Source organism: Chenopodium album, chromosome 1 (assembly GCF_948465745.1).
Source record: "Chenopodium album chromosome 1, dcCheAlbu1.1, whole genome shotgun sequence".
Classification (NCBI taxonomy): domain Eukaryota; kingdom Viridiplantae; phylum Streptophyta; class Magnoliopsida; order Caryophyllales; family Amaranthaceae; genus Chenopodium; species Chenopodium album.
Window position 1 is genome coordinate 86,934,088 of NC_137834.1, and position 17,754 is coordinate 86,951,841.

At 33.8% G+C, this 17,754-nt stretch overlaps 2 protein-coding genes across 3 annotated transcripts; one reads left to right on the forward strand and one right to left on the reverse strand.

Annotated features, from left to right (window-relative positions):
• Nucleotides 1-416: 416 nt before the first annotated feature.
• LOC145560519 (protein GRIP-like) lies at nucleotides 417-12,199 on the reverse strand. The gene is made up of 22 exons (XM_081621779.1): nucleotides 12,129-12,199; nucleotides 10,664-11,146; nucleotides 10,306-10,421; nucleotides 9,188-9,357; nucleotides 8,530-8,623; nucleotides 7,885-7,971; nucleotides 7,668-7,748; nucleotides 5,936-6,061; nucleotides 5,216-5,324; nucleotides 5,018-5,097; nucleotides 4,203-4,331; nucleotides 3,904-4,004; nucleotides 3,375-3,508; nucleotides 3,206-3,303; nucleotides 3,013-3,126; nucleotides 2,870-2,897; nucleotides 2,729-2,781; nucleotides 2,224-2,295; nucleotides 2,101-2,148; nucleotides 1,456-1,561; nucleotides 1,272-1,330; nucleotides 417-759 (listed from the first exon to the last, which is right to left on the reverse strand). The coding sequence occupies exons 2-22, from the start codon at nucleotides 11,133-11,135 to the stop codon at nucleotides 655-657; spliced, it is 2,382 nt and encodes a 793-aa protein (XP_081477905.1). The 5' UTR covers nucleotides 11,136-11,146; nucleotides 12,129-12,199; the 3' UTR covers nucleotides 417-654.
• A 2,715-nt stretch (nucleotides 12,200-14,914) lies between these two features.
• On the forward strand, nucleotides 14,915-16,694 carry LOC145560540 (uncharacterized). 2 transcript variants are annotated; one of them, XM_081621793.1, is made up of 2 exons: nucleotides 14,915-15,120; nucleotides 15,737-16,694. In XM_081621793.1, the coding sequence occupies exons 1-2, from the start codon at nucleotides 15,068-15,070 to the stop codon at nucleotides 16,509-16,511; spliced, it is 828 nt and encodes a 275-aa protein (XP_081477919.1). In that variant the 5' UTR covers nucleotides 14,915-15,067; the 3' UTR covers nucleotides 16,512-16,694. The 2 variants fall into 2 exon arrangements, with proteins under 2 accessions (XP_081477919.1, XP_081477920.1); XM_081621794.1 differs by having other exon boundaries at nucleotides 14,924-15,120; nucleotides 15,826-16,694.
• The last annotated feature ends 1,060 nt before the right edge of the window (nucleotides 16,695-17,754 follow it).

The following is a 17,754-nucleotide window of genomic DNA, read 5'->3' on the forward strand; positions in this document are numbered from 1 at the left end:
ATAAGTGTTTTGAGTTTTTTACATCCTCGTGAGTCTTTGGCGTGCAAAACACAGGCTCTTTGGAAAGCATTATAACATGAGTTTTTCATATCTCGTTTTTCTTAGGCAAGCAAATCAAAGATATCAAGGATCATTGCTCTTTTAACTAGTTTGCTGTAAGAGTGGACTCAGTGATCGACTGAGTGGTTTGCATTTTTCTTTTGTTCTAAGCATTACTCCAATATCTGATCTGATTTTTTTTCCTATTAATAAGCAAAACATTTCTTTTTGATTTGGCCTGATTCCAACAAAAATTAAGTAATACTTGTATGTTCCTGAAAAAAAAAAAAAAAAAAAATCAAGTTATATATCCCAAATACAAGCAATTTTTTTACAGTAACTATAAGAGGAGAAGAAATTATCTTGCAAAGAAAGCTATAATGTAGTGATGTATTCTCCATTCCCTTTGAATATGATGTATAAAAATCAGTTCTTTTTTTACAGTAAGTTTCCATATGCAATGGCAATAATGATTAAGAATTTTGATGTTACAGAAAGATGATGTACATAATAAAATTAAAAAATACAAAAATTAGCAGCTCAGTGTCCTGCTTAATAGATTCTCTGTAAGTGAAGTTCACGGCCAGAAGTCTCTTTGGATTAAAAATTAGCTAGTCAGACAAATGAGAATCTAGAGAAAAGTGAGCGACTTGGTACATCATTTTCCGAGCTAGGTGATGCTTCCGCATAACTGCGATAAACTTGTTGACACTTCTGGACCTACAAGCAGTATAGAGCAGAAATAAGTAAAAAAGAGACTTCTACTTAGTTTTCAATCCAAACATTTTTCTTTCTGCAGAGCATCATATCAAAGATGCAGATATACAAAGGGCAGAACATAGCCTAATGATCAAATTGTCAAAAGCATCAACAATATGAAAGACTTTAACACGAAAAAGAAGCGGACTGCAGAAAGAGAAAAGAAGAAAAACAATGACTGCTGCAAGCTTAAAAAAAGTGACCATTAAGATTTTATAATCTGTTACAAGTTGCGCCTTATATACATCACAACTTAAATATAACTCAACATGGCCAAATATGTACATGCATATACATTACAATATACATAAAGTCATAAACACACATAGGGACGTTAGGACAGACCGATGGATTCAAACATTTAAAAAGCAAACAAGCAGCAAAAATCACCTTCACCTTTCATACGAGTCAAGGCAGCAAAAACACACTTTACAAGATAGAATTTATTTAACTAGGTAAATAGGTGTAATTACCTCATCAGGACTGAATTGCAGAAGCATTGCAATTACTGGTAGTAATGCTTCCACCTCACCTATGCAAGAGAAAAGTAACAAGGTTATGCTATAATTACCTCATCAATACCAATTAATAATTCAAGCCTGCCGTGAAATAGAACCCTAGATGTTTCAATATCTAAACTACACCTTAAGCATTTACCAGTTTCAAGAAGCTTCAAGACAACATTTTTAAGGTAGGTCATATCCACCCCTTCCCTCTTTCGCGCTCTATCCATACTTCGTAGTTCCTCCTTCAACATGTCAACCTGCAAGCACAAGTTATTAGGGATTCAGGCTTTCACTGAAAAGCATTTTCTCAAACTACATCACAGCCGAATACCAGCTAGAAAGAAGCTTCTGAGTAATTGGGTCAAAAGTGTCATATTATAGATAATAGTCATAACACACAAACAGCTGAACTTCAATTTTGGAAGATATAACAGTATCAAAGATGTAATGAACACAGAAGAGTGATGAATCCACCCATGTGGTCGTTGAGAAACTTAACAAGATAAATGTAAATGAGCTAGGAATTAACCATCCATGACCAATTAAGAGCTACAGATGGTTTTACTGTTTTGGATCAGAATCTAATTTATCAATAAGAAATCATACGAACCAAATGCGTTAATAAGGGGAAAAAAAATGTAAATTACTAATTGCAATGTACTCGATAGTTTGTTGAACATCAATAAAACTGATTAAACTCCCTCCTCCTCACCCCAAAGAGAACTGCACTAGTCTCATTAAATCACTGGGAGACAAGTCCAGCCGCTAAGGGGATCAAGTTGATCAAGGCACCTACCTGTTGGTTGTGAAGCCGATTTTCACGCTCAAGCTCCTCAATTTCCTCCTAGTATAGAAGAAAAAGGAAATCAGAACAAGTGGTATTTTAAATTTAATTTGTTCATGATGAAACTTTACCCACTTGAAGAGCGAGGATGTGGCGCTGAGACTGAGATAACTCTTCTTCTCTTTGGGCTTGCTGCCTTGCCAACATCTTGTGAGAGAAAACAGAGAATTAGCAAAATAAATTTCCTAACCACTCTACACAAACGCAACAAAATTTTCAATTCAACATAACTGCAGCCTGTAGGAAAGTAGAAAAAGCAGCACGCATACATTGAAATTATCACTAAAGCGCTCTTCTACTTCCATTTAGTAATGTTTAACATACAAGGAATCAAGCTAAAGACGAAAAAGTTAGAAGATGACACTAATATTAAAACACTGACAAAAGTATGCACGTAAAATCATGTATGCATCTAAAACAGAGCTAATGTAAGTGATTATCATCTATTGAAATTTGAAAACCTCAGTTATACACAAACACTTGTCAGGATGCTTAAGTTACTATTAACTGATTATTTGCTTCTAAAGCAGATACAATTCATACTATAGCAGGAAAAGAGAAGGAATGTATAAAAGAATACCAGAATTTGCTGCTCTGCAGAGGAAGCGCTCAAGGTATCTTGTTTATGTGAAGCTGATACAATATATGAAGAATAAGCAATCATGCTGAAAAATTGCATCTTTTGATAATAAGTTATAACTTATTAACTTTATGTGCGTACCTTTCCCTTGGGTATCACCACCACCTTCCTGAAAAGAATAAACAATTTGAATAAAGTATAATCGACTACAAATAATGGGTAACGGGTTGCAGTTATAATCCAAGCCCAAATAACAGCAGCAAGTAAACTTAATCAGTACATACTTTGTGTTCCAAAGACCGCTGCAGTTTATTATTGTTGTTCAAAAGCCTTGAAATCTCTTTGTCTTTATCCTCAAGCATTTTATCAGCAAGATCACGAAATGAATCATGCTCTTCCTACAAACAGGGAGTATAATTATCCAGTTAAGTATGCAGTAAATCATTCAATGACAAGACAACCAGCAATAAAACATACTTTCAATTTTCTATAATCGCGTCTGAGCTCTTCGACTTCTTTTTGCATATCTGGCGCGCTGGATGCCTCGTTTTCCGCTTTCATGGCTTCATACTTTCCTGTAATTTTGTAAGTTAAAAGTAATCTTGCATTGATAAATTTACAGTGGGAGCAAGCATTAAAAACTTACCCCGCCATGTTTCTTCCAAATTCCGTAGGTTCAACTCCCAAGCATCTTTCTCTAATTGAAACTGTAAAGCCTGAGAATCAAGCTTTGATTCTAAGTTCTTTGTCTGCTGCTCAGCATTCTTAAGAGCAGCGTCCCTGGAATGTAGACACATAAAGACATTAAGCAATAGCCATTAAAGGAGTATTTGATTAAATGAAAACTTTATGGTCCTGGCATATGTTGCCGATTCCAAAAAAAGATATATCATGATAACCAATACTAATATTTAATATCTAGCTAACAGCCATCTAAGTTTTTGCTCACCATAGTCTAATTCAATTGGAAAAGATATCTTCAGTTTACTACTCTTGATATTTATATTGTGTATACTCTTTAGAATAACTTTAGTACCTTTTTAGTATTTGAAATAAACCACTAAACTTCACAACAAAATAACTCAGAAGGCATATATTACCATAAACAAAAGTAATCAATAAAGAGAGCTTAGTCACAACATGACAACAACAGCAATAATAACAAAAATTAGTACCTTGCTGAAAGTTCCTTGTCATATTTAGCCAAAGCAGCTTGAAGCTCAATGACAACCTTATCCCTTTCTGTAGAGACCAGTGATATTTCGTTCTCAGCTTCCTGTACGGCAAAGGACCACACAGGTTACTGAAAAATATTCAAAGTATTTCACATTAAGCAACAAGGTACATGAGCCTATTTGTAGTACACAACGATCCAACTGTACCACCGTTCATAATAAACTAGAAAGGAAGGAGTGCAAGGGAGTCAAATGAAGAGGACGATAAAGGAAATTGATATTCTGATAAGATTATGTACTTTCAATGCTTCCTCTAGAGCTTTGATTTGCTCATTGTCATTGGCTGCTGCTAGCTCTGCATCCTTCTTCTGAAGAAGGGAGTGAGCACGGAGTTTGTAGGAAGAAAATTCAGCTTCTAGTCGACTAATCTACAAAGACATGATAAACATGCGATTAAAACACTTAAATAGATTGCAACTGCAAATTTACAATGTAAAAGCATCAAGACATCAGTCAAAAAGAGGGAGACTACAAATTTAAAAATATTACAATTAATCATGAATAATAAAATGGAACAATGGAGCAGGTGGTAATGACAACACAAATTGTAATGTTGTAATAGATGTACAACTATGATCCAAGCTTTAAAATCAAATGCAGATTAGCTAAGCGGACAGGGGAAAAACAGCTTTTTTGTACTTTGAGACAAGAAACTTCAACAGGTAACCATATGCCTAATCATACATTACAAATGAATTATTGCGGTCCACAATCTAAACATCACAACTAAAGTTCAAAAGAGATTATATACATCTAAACCATGTAATTCTAAAAAATGTCCTTATTTCAAATGAAAAATTAGAAAAGACCATCCAACCTTACAAATCCAGATTCCACGACAACAGGAGAATATTTAATCTTAGCTAAAGTACAAATACAAAGGTGATTCGCCCATGATCATAAAATTCATATGACTCAATTTTTAAAGGTGAATGTAAGGTTCTTTATAACTCAACAGTTAAACGAGAGTCAAAGCATGCAGCAATTATAGACAAAAAGCGAAACACGCCAGCCTTACTATGGCATGTAAAAGATAAATAGCGGTAGTTGGTACCTGTTCTCTGGAGGCTGCCAGTTCTGCATTTTTATCATTGAGCAACTGAGCTTGTTCAGACAACTGCAATTCAAGCTGACCTTGAAAAACAGAAAAACAGGGATGCTTCAGGAACTCAAGCAGTCAAGATTTTCTTTAAAGGATTGTAATGGGAGGTGTCATGCAATAAGAAGTGTGCTTTTATTGATTAATTTTTACTTTTAATTTTAGCAGTCGCAATTTCTGCTCGCACGCGGCTACTCTCAGCAGTCTCTAACTTCGCTTTGAGGGCTTCACAGGTTGCTTCCCAGCTCTCTTTCTCTTTCTCCTGAATTCATAATGACAATCCGATTTAAGAAATCTCTTAAAACAGCTCTAGATAATTATTATCCCAGAATGCAATATCTTACACAAAAGCTTTACAAACTACAGTGAAACTATTTCAAAAAAAACAAAAAAAAAAAAAAAAAAAAAACACTACAGTGAAATTCTTCGACAACTAATAACATTAAGTGCATAGCTTAAACGCAACACAACAATGCAAAACCAACAAGGAGAGTGTAGAAACCACTTTACAGGGTCCAAAAAATCTTTACAGAAAAAGAGTGTCAAAAGATATCATGAGGTACACCCTTTTTACAAAAGCAGGGAAACATAACAGGAAGCAAGAGGTATATGTCCTCTACCACGAAAAAGATCATGCCAACAAATTATATTGAAAGATAAATCAAATAAGAGAAACCTAATGCGGTTCCTGAACATGATCATTGTGTTGTCAATCACTAACCAAGATTCTACCATCAGACTAAACATAAGATAATTCGACCTGTACAGCAGCTTCTTAATTTTCAGTGTGTATACCAATCATTCACTGGCGTAAATGAGCCTAAAGGCATACAATAGATGGTGTACAACTTAAAATTTACAAGAAATACATACATGTTCGTGCTTTTGATGAACAAGTTCTCCTTTAACAGACTCAATGACAGCTTTCAGTCTAGCTGCTTCGCCGGAAGTAGTAGTGTCCATTTCAGCTATTCTTGATTCCTTTTCAGCAACAACTGCCTGGAAAGTTAATTGCCAGACATTACAACAACAACAAACACATGGCTTAAAACTCTTCCTTCATTTTTAAGGATTTTTAAATCACACATGCAATACCAATTGTGGGAAAAAGTCATGTATTACAGAAGCTTATTTCACTGAAGTGTCAAGTTATTCATCTATATTGGTGGAACTTGAATACTTGATGGATTTTTTTATTTTTTTTTTTTTGGGGGGGGGGGGGACAAAAATATTAACTTTAAAAGTTTTTACAATGAAATTCAATCGCATGATTTTTATAAATATATTACTTTTATAAATTGCAGTTTAACTTATGTTTCAGACTTTCAGCAATATAGACTTGTAATCAAAGCATAACTTCTTAGTATTCGTATTCCAAAATTTACAATTAAAAAAATCTCTGCCTACATATAAGATTTTAGTATCTTACTAATTTCAAAAACAGAGGAAAAGTCTTTACCTTTATAGTTTAGTATTTTGACATGTACAATTAAAGCGTAAACCCCAAAATTGGTCACTAGTGCCAGGAACTGAGAACTAAATGGTCTCACGTAGAAAGGGGGGGGGGGTGGAAGAGCAGAAATCGAATAGCCATATGAGAAAGGGTGAAATATGGGACAAAGAGTATTTGATGATGTGATAAACTGATAATCGGGAACAAACTTTATGTATTATTGTTTTCTGTATACATCATGATACTATATAGAAGTTATTCGCAAGAAAATGGGTGTCGCAGACATTGCAGACAAACTAAAAGAAAATCGCCTGCATTGGTTCAGGCATGTAAGACGGAGACCCAAGGGTGCACCGTTACGAAGAGTGGAAGAGTGGGATCATGAAGAGGTTGATTGAGGTAGAGAGAGACCGAAAATGACTTGGTCAGAAGGAATTAGGAAGGATATGAAGCATATGGACTTGCATGAGAATAAGGTATTTTATCATAAGGGATGGAGGAGGAAGTTTGTTGTGGATGACTGGAATAATCACTTTAGGTTCATGTAGCCGACCCCACTTATGGATTAAGGCTTTGATTGAATGATTGATCGATCAATATATTCCGTAGGACATTGTTGTTTCACTAACTAATCACCAACATAGGACGTTGCGAAGGGTTTGGAAAGAGAGGAGGAAGGCCACCACCCGCCTTTTAGACATTTCAACCCTAGTTGTGGGATGATCAAGTTAAAAAGGTCATTTTGTCCATATCAATCTCCCTTACACCTGTGTTGGACTTGAATTAGTTTTATCCAGAAATTCCTGACTATAAATTATTTTCTTATGTCATTAGGCTCACCACATTTTTTAAGGTTTTTTACCCTACTCCAACTGTTATATTGAGAGCAAAGCCTGCAAAAGTTAGATCATAAATGCTATTGCGGTTGCATCTGAGATTTTAAAGACCTGGTGCATCAGCTCCATATCAGCCAATACATATAGTCCTTTACAGTTCGGTAAAAATTGGGTTAGAAAGCTGGAAAACCAATAAGTAATGGCAAATATTCATATTTATCATTCTAGGGAGTGCCAAATAGATTCTCAACCTTTGAACTTTTCACAAGACCATAGACAAGTAATAATTAGGAGCTCATTTTAAACAAAATTTTACCTGTAAACTAGAGACAGTTTCTGCAGCCTTCTTAAGATCAGATGTTGCTTCAGCAAGTTGCATTTCCAAACTTTCTACATGCTAAATAGAATCAGATCAACGACAAATATCTGAGTAGCACTAAAATATAGATATTATAAAGTAAGGGAATTCTAAGAAACATCAATATGGCCTAAAGTAAGTGTGACATATCAAAGCAATTCCACACTAGATTCACCTTTTGATTTTTGGATGAGAGCTCAGCCATGGAAGCTTGCCGTTTTTCCTCAGCAGCTTGTAATAATACTTTCATGTTTTCCAACATCTACAAGAGTAAAATTCAATAAATAAATTAGCAGATGCTTCAAAGATTTTCAGCCTTATCAACCAAAAAGCTAGGAGGAACAATGTGGAATTGTCAGCTTGACCATGATACAAGACTACAAGCAAAAACCGCTAGCAACAGTTACACACCAATTTATTCTCCATGCTATTGCTAGGGTTCAAGTACACAAGTATTTACTACAGTTTATTGATAGAAAGATGACTACTAAAAATATTACAAACATAACACCAAATCAGTGAGCAAGTCATAAGTTCATAGCAGGATTGAGAACCCTACTGTTAAACGTTAATCCTACAATTGACCTGAGAATGGACCCAACTATGTTGACATTCGTGCATAGAAATCATGCATTGACGATAAGGCTGCAGAAAATGGAGTTACAGATGATCAAGCTAACATCTAAGCAATTGAGCTCTAAATCACTGAGCATATTAGGGCACAGAGATACACTGATTTGCATTTCAACAAAAATGCATCTATGTACAAGTGAAGCTAAGAACTGGTCAACCTGAGAAATTTAAACATATATGGATATACCTGTTCCTTCTCCAAAAGTGACTGTTGCAGTGCCTCAAGAGCATGTTCCTTGGGTTCCAATGAATGACGGAGCTCTTCAATGTTATCTCGAAGCCTGCATGTAGTAACTTGTCAATTCAATAATTTTATACAAGCAAAGATAAAATAGTAATCGTTTCACAGCAAACAAATAAAGTGGGGAAGACAATTAAGCCCATCCCATTTCAGATAACCCATTTTGTTTCCTTGGATATAAACATCTATGTAGAGCAACAATCTACTGAGGTATTTGGAGGTCCAACTCTATGTTTTCTTACCCTTCACCAGACCACACCAGATGAAAAACCAAGGAAATTCTTCAAAGCCATACGAGATTAAATTATAAGTTACACCTCCGCCTCATTAACTTGTACATGAAAGGCATTCGTGAAATTATAAAATTAAGGTTTAGGTTTTATACTTTTACATATGGAATTTCTAAATGGGTAATATGATGCCTGAATAAAAAGAAACAGAGGCTAATAGCAGATACTTCTTCACGGGATTTCAAAGGTCAGGTTCCCAGAATATATCATATATATATCTAGAATTTTATAATATAGTTGGCCCAAAAATTTTGAGAAAGATCTTAATCTCACTAATTGTTTTATTAATTTTTTTTTAAAAAGAAAGATCTTACTTATTGTTCACACTTCTTAATTGCTGCCTTTCCCCATCAATTGCTTTTAATGCTTCTTTAGCTTGTTGTCGCGTGCGCTCCAGCTCTTGCTGCAGTGCTAAAAGTTGAGATGACACTTGTTCAGCTCTTTCATTTGCATCACGGAACTGTGCTTCTAAATCATCCTTTTCCTAAATTTTTTATTTTTTAAAAAAAAAACATAAACAAGTATAATGTCAGACTCCTGAAGAAGAAAAGAAGCGCCAAGAAACTTATTGCTGCTATTTTCAATAAAAAAAATAAATAAATAAAGGAGCTGCATCCACCCGTCAAAAACAAATTAAAAAGACCAACTCCCCATGTTTCTACTGCTATAAGGAAAAAAGCCCATATAGGCTTTGTCGTTTTTTTTATTCCAAGTTCAGCTCTAAGACAGAATGTTTTAAATAAGACCAAATTAAATGATTGGTGGTCTAGTAATCTTTATCTGCATTTTCCCTAAATCCTACTCAGTGGTCTCTGAGCAATAGGGGCATAGGGGTAAGGTTGTCCACACCTAGATTCCCACAAACCTCCAGATTTTTACTCGATGATTGTTTGTGGTTTGTACACGCTTGTGAAATCAATCAATCATCAATCTTGTCCCTAATATCTTAATCTTGATCCTCATCTTTACAATCGACATAATGAGCTACCATGGAATAATCGACTTCTTTTTCCAAGCTTAATATAGACAGAAAAAGGATGTAAACATATAAAAATTAAGAAATCAACATTGTGGGAGAAGATATCTATGAAGTTTAAAAAAATACTACCTCCGTTACATATTATTTGCAACGATTTAACATAAAGTAGAGAGAAAAAATGTCTAATCGTTGCACATAATATGTAACGGAGGTAGTAAATAAGTTTTAACAAACTTGCTGACTATCCCCATTGCCCATAAAAGTGGTTTCACAACCAATATCACGATTTCAAACAGCCAACCACATCCAATATTTAAAATCTCAGTAACACCCTCTTACTCTCTTAGCACCCTTAAAGTAAATTATTTATTAACTAAGAAAGTTAAGTACTCTACTGAGAATATACGGTACATATCCTTGATTATAAGTATATTTAAAAGAAAAAAAAATTACCTTCTGCACATCTTGAATGCGCTGCTTTGCCCTTTTGTGAAGCCTGCTAAGCTTGGAATCAAGCTCAGAATATTTATCATCTCGGTCTTTGATTTCTTGTTCCATCTTTTGTTGAGCTACAAACAGAAACAGTCAAAAACAATTTAATATAGTTTCCACATCTGACAACTTATCTTCAAATATTAAATAGTTGCCATGCTACGACATACTGTCTTGGGTTTCTGTGCTCTATAAGAAAGTCCACATCTAAAGTCATACCTCTTTTTTTAAAACATGAAGGGCAGTGCCAACTTCTAAGTCACACAGAAATGCATAAATTTCATAAAAAGGAAAGGAAAGGAATAACTCAATAACTGACCTTCAACAAGCTTAACTGAGAACTCTTGGGCTCTAGCATCTGCCTCTGAATATGATTCTCTCAGGTGCTTCAGTGCCTCTTCTGCAGCACTCCGAGTCTGTTTTTCTTCCTGCAGTTCTTTATCTAACAACTCTATCTTTTCCTGTAATGCTTTTACATTATCTGATGCGGCATTGTCTTGTTCAGCCTTTTGATTTTGCTGGGAAGATCCATTTAGTTCTATGCCTAAATTTTGCATGTGCAAGCCCTTTATCTGAGACTTAAAATACTCATTTTGAAACTTGAGCTCAACAACCATTTGGACCAGCTGATCATGAGTACTAATAGAGCCAGAGTCATCCGGATCACAGACCCCATTCTCCTTTGGATGACATCCATCAGAATTCATTTCGGTCAATTGTTTCACCAATTTTAAATCATCCTCTGCTGTAGTTTCTATCATTCCATTGACATCTCCTTCCTGGTTCAACATTGACCTATTTTCTGAAATACCCAATCTCAAAGTCAATATCTAATACTTTAACAAAAAGACTCTCCTTGAGAGTTGGTACAGCAAATAAAGCATAGAGCTAAATTTACAGCACTTACTAGTTTCTATCTATACATCAGCATCTATCTGATTTACTCGGAAACAGATTTCTCAAAAGAGTTAATCAAACTAGCATTCTAACAATGTAATTAATTTCATACAAAGATGATATAATCAATACCACACATCAACAGATAATTATAATAGTAAGAGAATAAACAAGAGAAAATGCTCGTAGTAACTATGTATTACACAGATGACAGAACTATTGCGGCGAAATAACAAATCCAAAAATGTTCTCTTCTCCTCTCTCCTCTCCCTTCCCCTTTCCTAACCATATCCGCTCACTTAAAGATGTAAGTCATGTAACCAAGCTAATTGAAAACCCGATAATTCCACACCTGATCTCGAATACTTAAGATCATATCAGACGCCTGGATAAAGGTTCTCCTCTTTTTTTTTTCTTTTTTTTTTCTTTTTTAATTGAAGCATCATAAGTTCCTCAAACTATTATACAGTACATCTTCCTCGAGCTAATATCTCAGATCATAGCTTATTCCACAGTTAAATTGCGACAAAATCAAAGTCCTCAAACTAATCTGTAATATATAATCACATTATGCTACTAATTTCAAATCATCAAACTAATCCATCATCCACCAAATAGTAATTAAAAACCCTAATTTGTAAATTGCTTAAATGCAGCAACAAATTGAAACCTTAGCCAGCAAAATTGGCTTGATTTTGGCAAAATTAGCACATAATTACTCAACAATCAACCTTCAAAATCAATTTAACAACTATATAAGAATCGAAATCACCAAATTGAAGGGATCATCGATAAACCGCATAATCAAATCGAATTAAAGCAAGCTGAATGATAGCATTGATTAAGAAGAAAGCAATCAACTAAAAGAAGAGGAAATTAAGACTTACCTAGAAAAGGCAGAGAGATCGAGAAAGGAATGACAGTAAGTTTGAGTGGATCTCAAACTGATGAACTCCTACTCCGTATTATTTCTTCGCGCTTCAAAATGAAGACAAATTCTACTTTTTAACTGTTTTGTTTTGGTGGAGAGGATTTTTTGTTTATTTTTTTAAAAAAAACTCTGTAACAGTTTGTGTGAATAACAGAATAGTTACTCCATTAATGCTCATTCAATATTTTTTGTCTACACGTTTCGTTAAAAAAAATTTAAAAAAAAAAAAATTGTTCACAATGGCAATTACTATGTACAATGGCGAATCTGGGTCGAAAATATGAGGGGTCGGGATTTAAATATTTTACTTATTGCTCAAATTTAATCACTATGCCCCTCAATGGGTGGTTCCTGCAGGCGGATGCATGATCCGCATGGTGCATCCAATGCGGAATGTACATTATGTTGTATCATAATGTACATGGTTGTAGAAAAGAACATATTGTTTAATTTATTGTACACGAGTTATATTTAGCTTCTTTTTTTGTAAAAAAAAACAAAAAGATAAATAGTAATAATTTTTTTTATCATATAGTAATTTCAAATCATTTTAAACTATACTCTCCCTCTAAAAAATTTCTCTCTACAAGATTTCTCTCCAAAAAAAAAAAAAACTGAAAACCACTTCAAGTTCATCAAACCTTAATAAAGAAATCGTTAATTTCAAACTTCTTGGTGCAAAATTGTTCAAGATGGCTGATGAAAACAAAAGGTAAGTACAATTTCGACATGCATAGTTGTTTAATTTGAGTTCGATTGGTAGTTTTTTTTTTTGCAAGTTCTTGGTGTAAAGTTGTGATTTATGTGGTTTTGGTGTTGCAATGAGAAACTATATGAAGTTCTTGAAAAAAACCGACCAATTATTACATTTTGAAAAAAGAAAGCAAACAAATTAGCAAATTCAGAAAAAAGTTGTAGATCTAAATAATACAATGTATATTAAAATATAGTAAAATGTTCTTTTTCATATTTTTATAAAGCGGGAGAACATATTATATAAACATAATAAACATATCTATATAGTTACAATGAAAAGAGCATACTATTAAAATATAATGAACATATACCATAAGTGAAAAGAACCTACTATTAAAATATAATGAACATATTAACATGCTTGCTATTTAATAATGTTCTTTATCTTCATGTTCTTTGATTGTTAGTATAATGTACTTTAATTTGTGACATAAAATTAACTATTTATTTTGAAATGTTCTTTAAATTTTGTTTTTAGATTATAGTGGTTGAATACAAATAATATTCATTACATTATATTATCATGTTCTTTATTAATATTATAGATGTTCTTTAGATATATATAAAGAACATAAACTTATATGTTCATTACAAAACAATTACTAGTATATGTGATGTTCTTTATAAGATAAATATATGTTCTTTACAAAAACAACTAAATGTTCTTTACTGAACAACTATATGTTCATTCCGCCTTTTTTTTTTAAAAAAAAACAACAAAACTGGATGCACGAAGCATCATGCATCCACCTGCAGGGAAAAAAATTCACTATGCCACTATATATAAGTAAAAATAGGTTATTTATGTTCATTAACTAATTAATTACGGAGTACAATTTTTAAGGGGGTAGCAATTGCCTGCAAATGGCCCCAGTGGAAGGTCCTCTTTGTCAATTGATTCTTACTTTAGATTTTAGATTCTATATATTTAAGGTTTAAGGATTGTTGGGTAAAAATTCACTTATCCTTTCCAAAATTCTCTTATCCTTTCCCAAATTCTCTTATCCTTCCCTTTACTCCCAAATGTCTAGCTTGATGTTTAATCCAAGTAAATATTTATGGTCTAATTTGACAATTAGTTGTTAAGTATTTTGATTTGCTATTAGTTAGTACATAGTAGTTGTTTAGATATTAACTAATCATCATTAATTGTGTTAAGTAATTTTTTTTTTATAACTATTTGACTAATAATAGCTATTACGAGTAGTTGTTTGCAATGTTTAAACAACCAAAACGCTCTTTCGACTCGGCTATTCACCTAATATTCCAAATAGTTTTTTAAAATGGACTAACAACTCTTTTTGCTTAAAAAAACCTTTTAAAGCTTTTTTAGTTGAATCTTGAAAATTTATATTCCCATGTAATTGAATTTTCAGTAATTGCAAAATAGTGTTTTGAGTTCCTTATGGTAATCTCTTCTATTTTGTAGAAAGTGGAATTTTTTTAATGACTCCCAAAAATTTGTCATCCAAACGACACATTAATGTATGCCTGATTTTTTTGTATCTAAATGGGTTAAGACTTAGGAATTGTTCTGTTTACCTTAATTTCACTTATTTCAGATCTAATAAGTTCAGTTTAGAGAATACAAGTTCAATTAAGTTTAATTTAGGAAAAATAAATTGTGATAAGAGTTATCTAACTTCAAATTATAACTAAAATAAGTTCAGTTAAGTTAAGATAAATTAAGTTGAGTTTGGATAAATTCATTTAAATAGAACCCGCCCTTAGTTTAAAACTCAAACTCGGTCCGTTAAAGCCATTTGGGTGTGAAATGAATTCGATGCTAAGATCTGATCTGATCCAATCCGACCCGACTTTATTTACTACCTCCGTTACAGGTTATGTGCAACGATTTGACATAAAGCAGAGAAGGAAAATGTCTAATCGTTGCACATAACCTGTAACGGAGGTAGTATTTTTTATCAACTCGCATAGTAGTGTGACTCCAAAAGGAAAATACAATAACCGACCAGATCTGATGGGCTAATTATAAAACAGCAAAGGCTAACCCTGGTGGCCCGTACAAACCAAAAAGATTAGAAACCAAAGAAACAATCAGTCGCTTTGTTAGGGTTTTCTCTCTTCAATTCTCTCTCCTCCATTGTTTGGGTGACCCAGAAAACGTTTACGAAAACGATGTACGGCTCAGGCTACGGTTCGGGTTATGGCTCTGGCTACGCTTCTAGAGGGTATGCTCTCAATTTCCCCCTTTTTTTCTGCTTCGTTTTCTTTGATTTTATTATTATTATATGATATGATTTCTTGGTTAAGGTTTGATGATTTAGGGTTTTGTTCATGTCGAATTTGATGATTTTGGGTTTTATTCTTGTCGAATTTGATTGATTTGGCTTCGCAGTTATGTTAATTTACGTGAAATCTATCAACTTGATTATATGATGTTATTTACCTGGAATATTTGTTGATTGATTTCCTTTATTGGATCATTGACCCTTTATAAGAAATTGCGAATTACACTATAATCCAAGAACATATGGAGTCGAATTTGTAAAAAGAATTTCAATTTGAATTAGATTAGATGTTGTTTTTCGTCTAACCCTAATTTCGTAAAAATATTTTGGGTTTTTTTGTAAAAAAAATTGTTGATTGGCATTGTTTGGTTCGGTGATTTCATGTTTAAGTTGAGTTCTTGTGTTCTTGAAGAGGGTAGATTGTTTATTTTTAATTGCGTTTTTAATTATTTATGGGATTCAGACTTTAGGCATTACTCCTAGGAAATTCTGGGTTGGGTTTGGTTATATTAACAGGTTAAGTGGGGGATTTTTTTTCTTTGTTGGGTATGAAAAGGGCAATGTTGGGAAGCGGGGGGGTTTCGGACGGGTACGAGGTCGGCTCAAAGAGACAACGAATGATGGAATCAAATCCCTACTTCGCAGTGGGAAGCGGTCAAGCAGGATACCCGCCTTACAACTATGGAAGCAACTTTCAGCCTTCTGGATTTCCGGTGGTGCGCCTCAGAGGTCTTCCTTACAACTGCACTGATATTGACATCCTTAAGTTCTTTGCTGCCCTGGACATTGTTGATGTCTTGTTGGTCAACAAGAATGGGAGATTCACGGGGGAGGCATTTGTGGTGCTTGCCTCAGCAGTTCAGGCTGACCTTGCCCTGAACAGAGATCGACAGAACATGGGTCGTAGATATGTGGAAGTTTTCAGATGTAAGAAGCAGGACTATTACAATGCTGTTGCTGGAGAAGTGAAGTACGAAGGAATCTATGACAATGACCGCCCAAACTCTCCACCAGGTCGATCCAGAAGGTCTGTGGACAAGGACCAATTGGAGTACACTGAGATCCTTAGAATGCGTGGTCTTCCTTTCTCTGTAACCAAGGCAGACATACTGAAATTCTTTGGGGATTTTAAGGTGGCAGAGAATAAAATCCACATAGCAAGCCGAGCAGATGGGAAGGCTACTGGAGAAGCATATGTTGAGTTTTCATCCTCTAACGAGGCTAAGAGTGCCATGTGTAAGGATAAGATGACAATTGGTTCACGATATGTAGAGCTTTTTCCCGCAACACCTGAAGAAGCAAGGCGAGCTGAGTCAAGATCAAGGCAATGAGGAGTATACTGTAGTTAAGAGTTTCAGTTGCTTTTTCAGTTGCTAGATTGAGTTTACTGTTTTGGTTTTATCATCTCGTAGAATTGTACTTTGCGAGTTTGTTAGTATAGACCTTAAAATTGTCAGTTACTCTAGGTTTTCTGCATCATAATACAAGGTTTCAAAACTTATGATTTGTGTTTATGGCCTGTCTCGTTAAATTTTTCTGGCGGCATCTTTCCTTGGAAATTTATTCGTAAGCATTTCACTACAGCTGCAAATGTACAAGCTATACAGGTACATGGATGGCTGTCTTTTGCTATATCAATTGTCATTGTTGTATTGGGTATTCTTAATATGAAAACATGGTGGTGCCATACATGTATGGTTATCGGTTGTGCCATGCATATTTGGAGTATAAATGTATAATATATGCTTTGGATCATTGGATAAGTTGCATAAACACTCTGTATGTTACAAAGTGAAGATAATAATGAACACGATTTCTTTCTACTTCCTCCGTCCCAAAAAGAACGACCCATTTGGGTTGATTACGCGGGTATTAAGGAAGTTAAGTAAAAAGAAGTAAAAGTATATTGGAAAGATAAATTTAAATGGGGTTTGTAAAAAAATAGAAAGAGAAAGTAATAAAATAACATGGAAAATGAAATTTTTATATGGGGAAGCTAATTTTGCACAAATATTGTTGCAAATTGGTGGTGTTTTAATGCAAATGGGTCATTCTTTTTGGGATAAAGTTTTGGCCAAATGGGTCGTTTTTTTTGGGACGGAGGGAGTAATACTTCTTCATGGTGCTCGTGTTAGCTCAATGAAGTTTATCCCTAATAGCAAGATTAGCCCTGAGTCTCAGGATGACATCATCATTTTTTGATTTTGTGATCTTAAGATAAGACTTTGTTTTTTTAATGCATTTAAGACTCAAGACTCAACTCAAGACTCAACTCTATATACTATACACAATGTTTTCCCTATACATACATCAAAACACAGTGTTTTGATAATAAAAAAAACCTTTTTTTTTTTATTCTTAAATACATTAAAATCTATGTACATTTCTTAAAAATAAAAAAAAATTTATGTATGTTGTTTAAAAAAAAAAATGTATGTACATTGTTTCAAATTTTTTTTATAGATATGTATGTTGTTTTTAATTTTTTATATACAAAGATCATATTGTTTGTTTTATTTTATCTTAATTATGTTTTATGTACTTATCTTGTTGCAAAAAAAATAAAAATACATA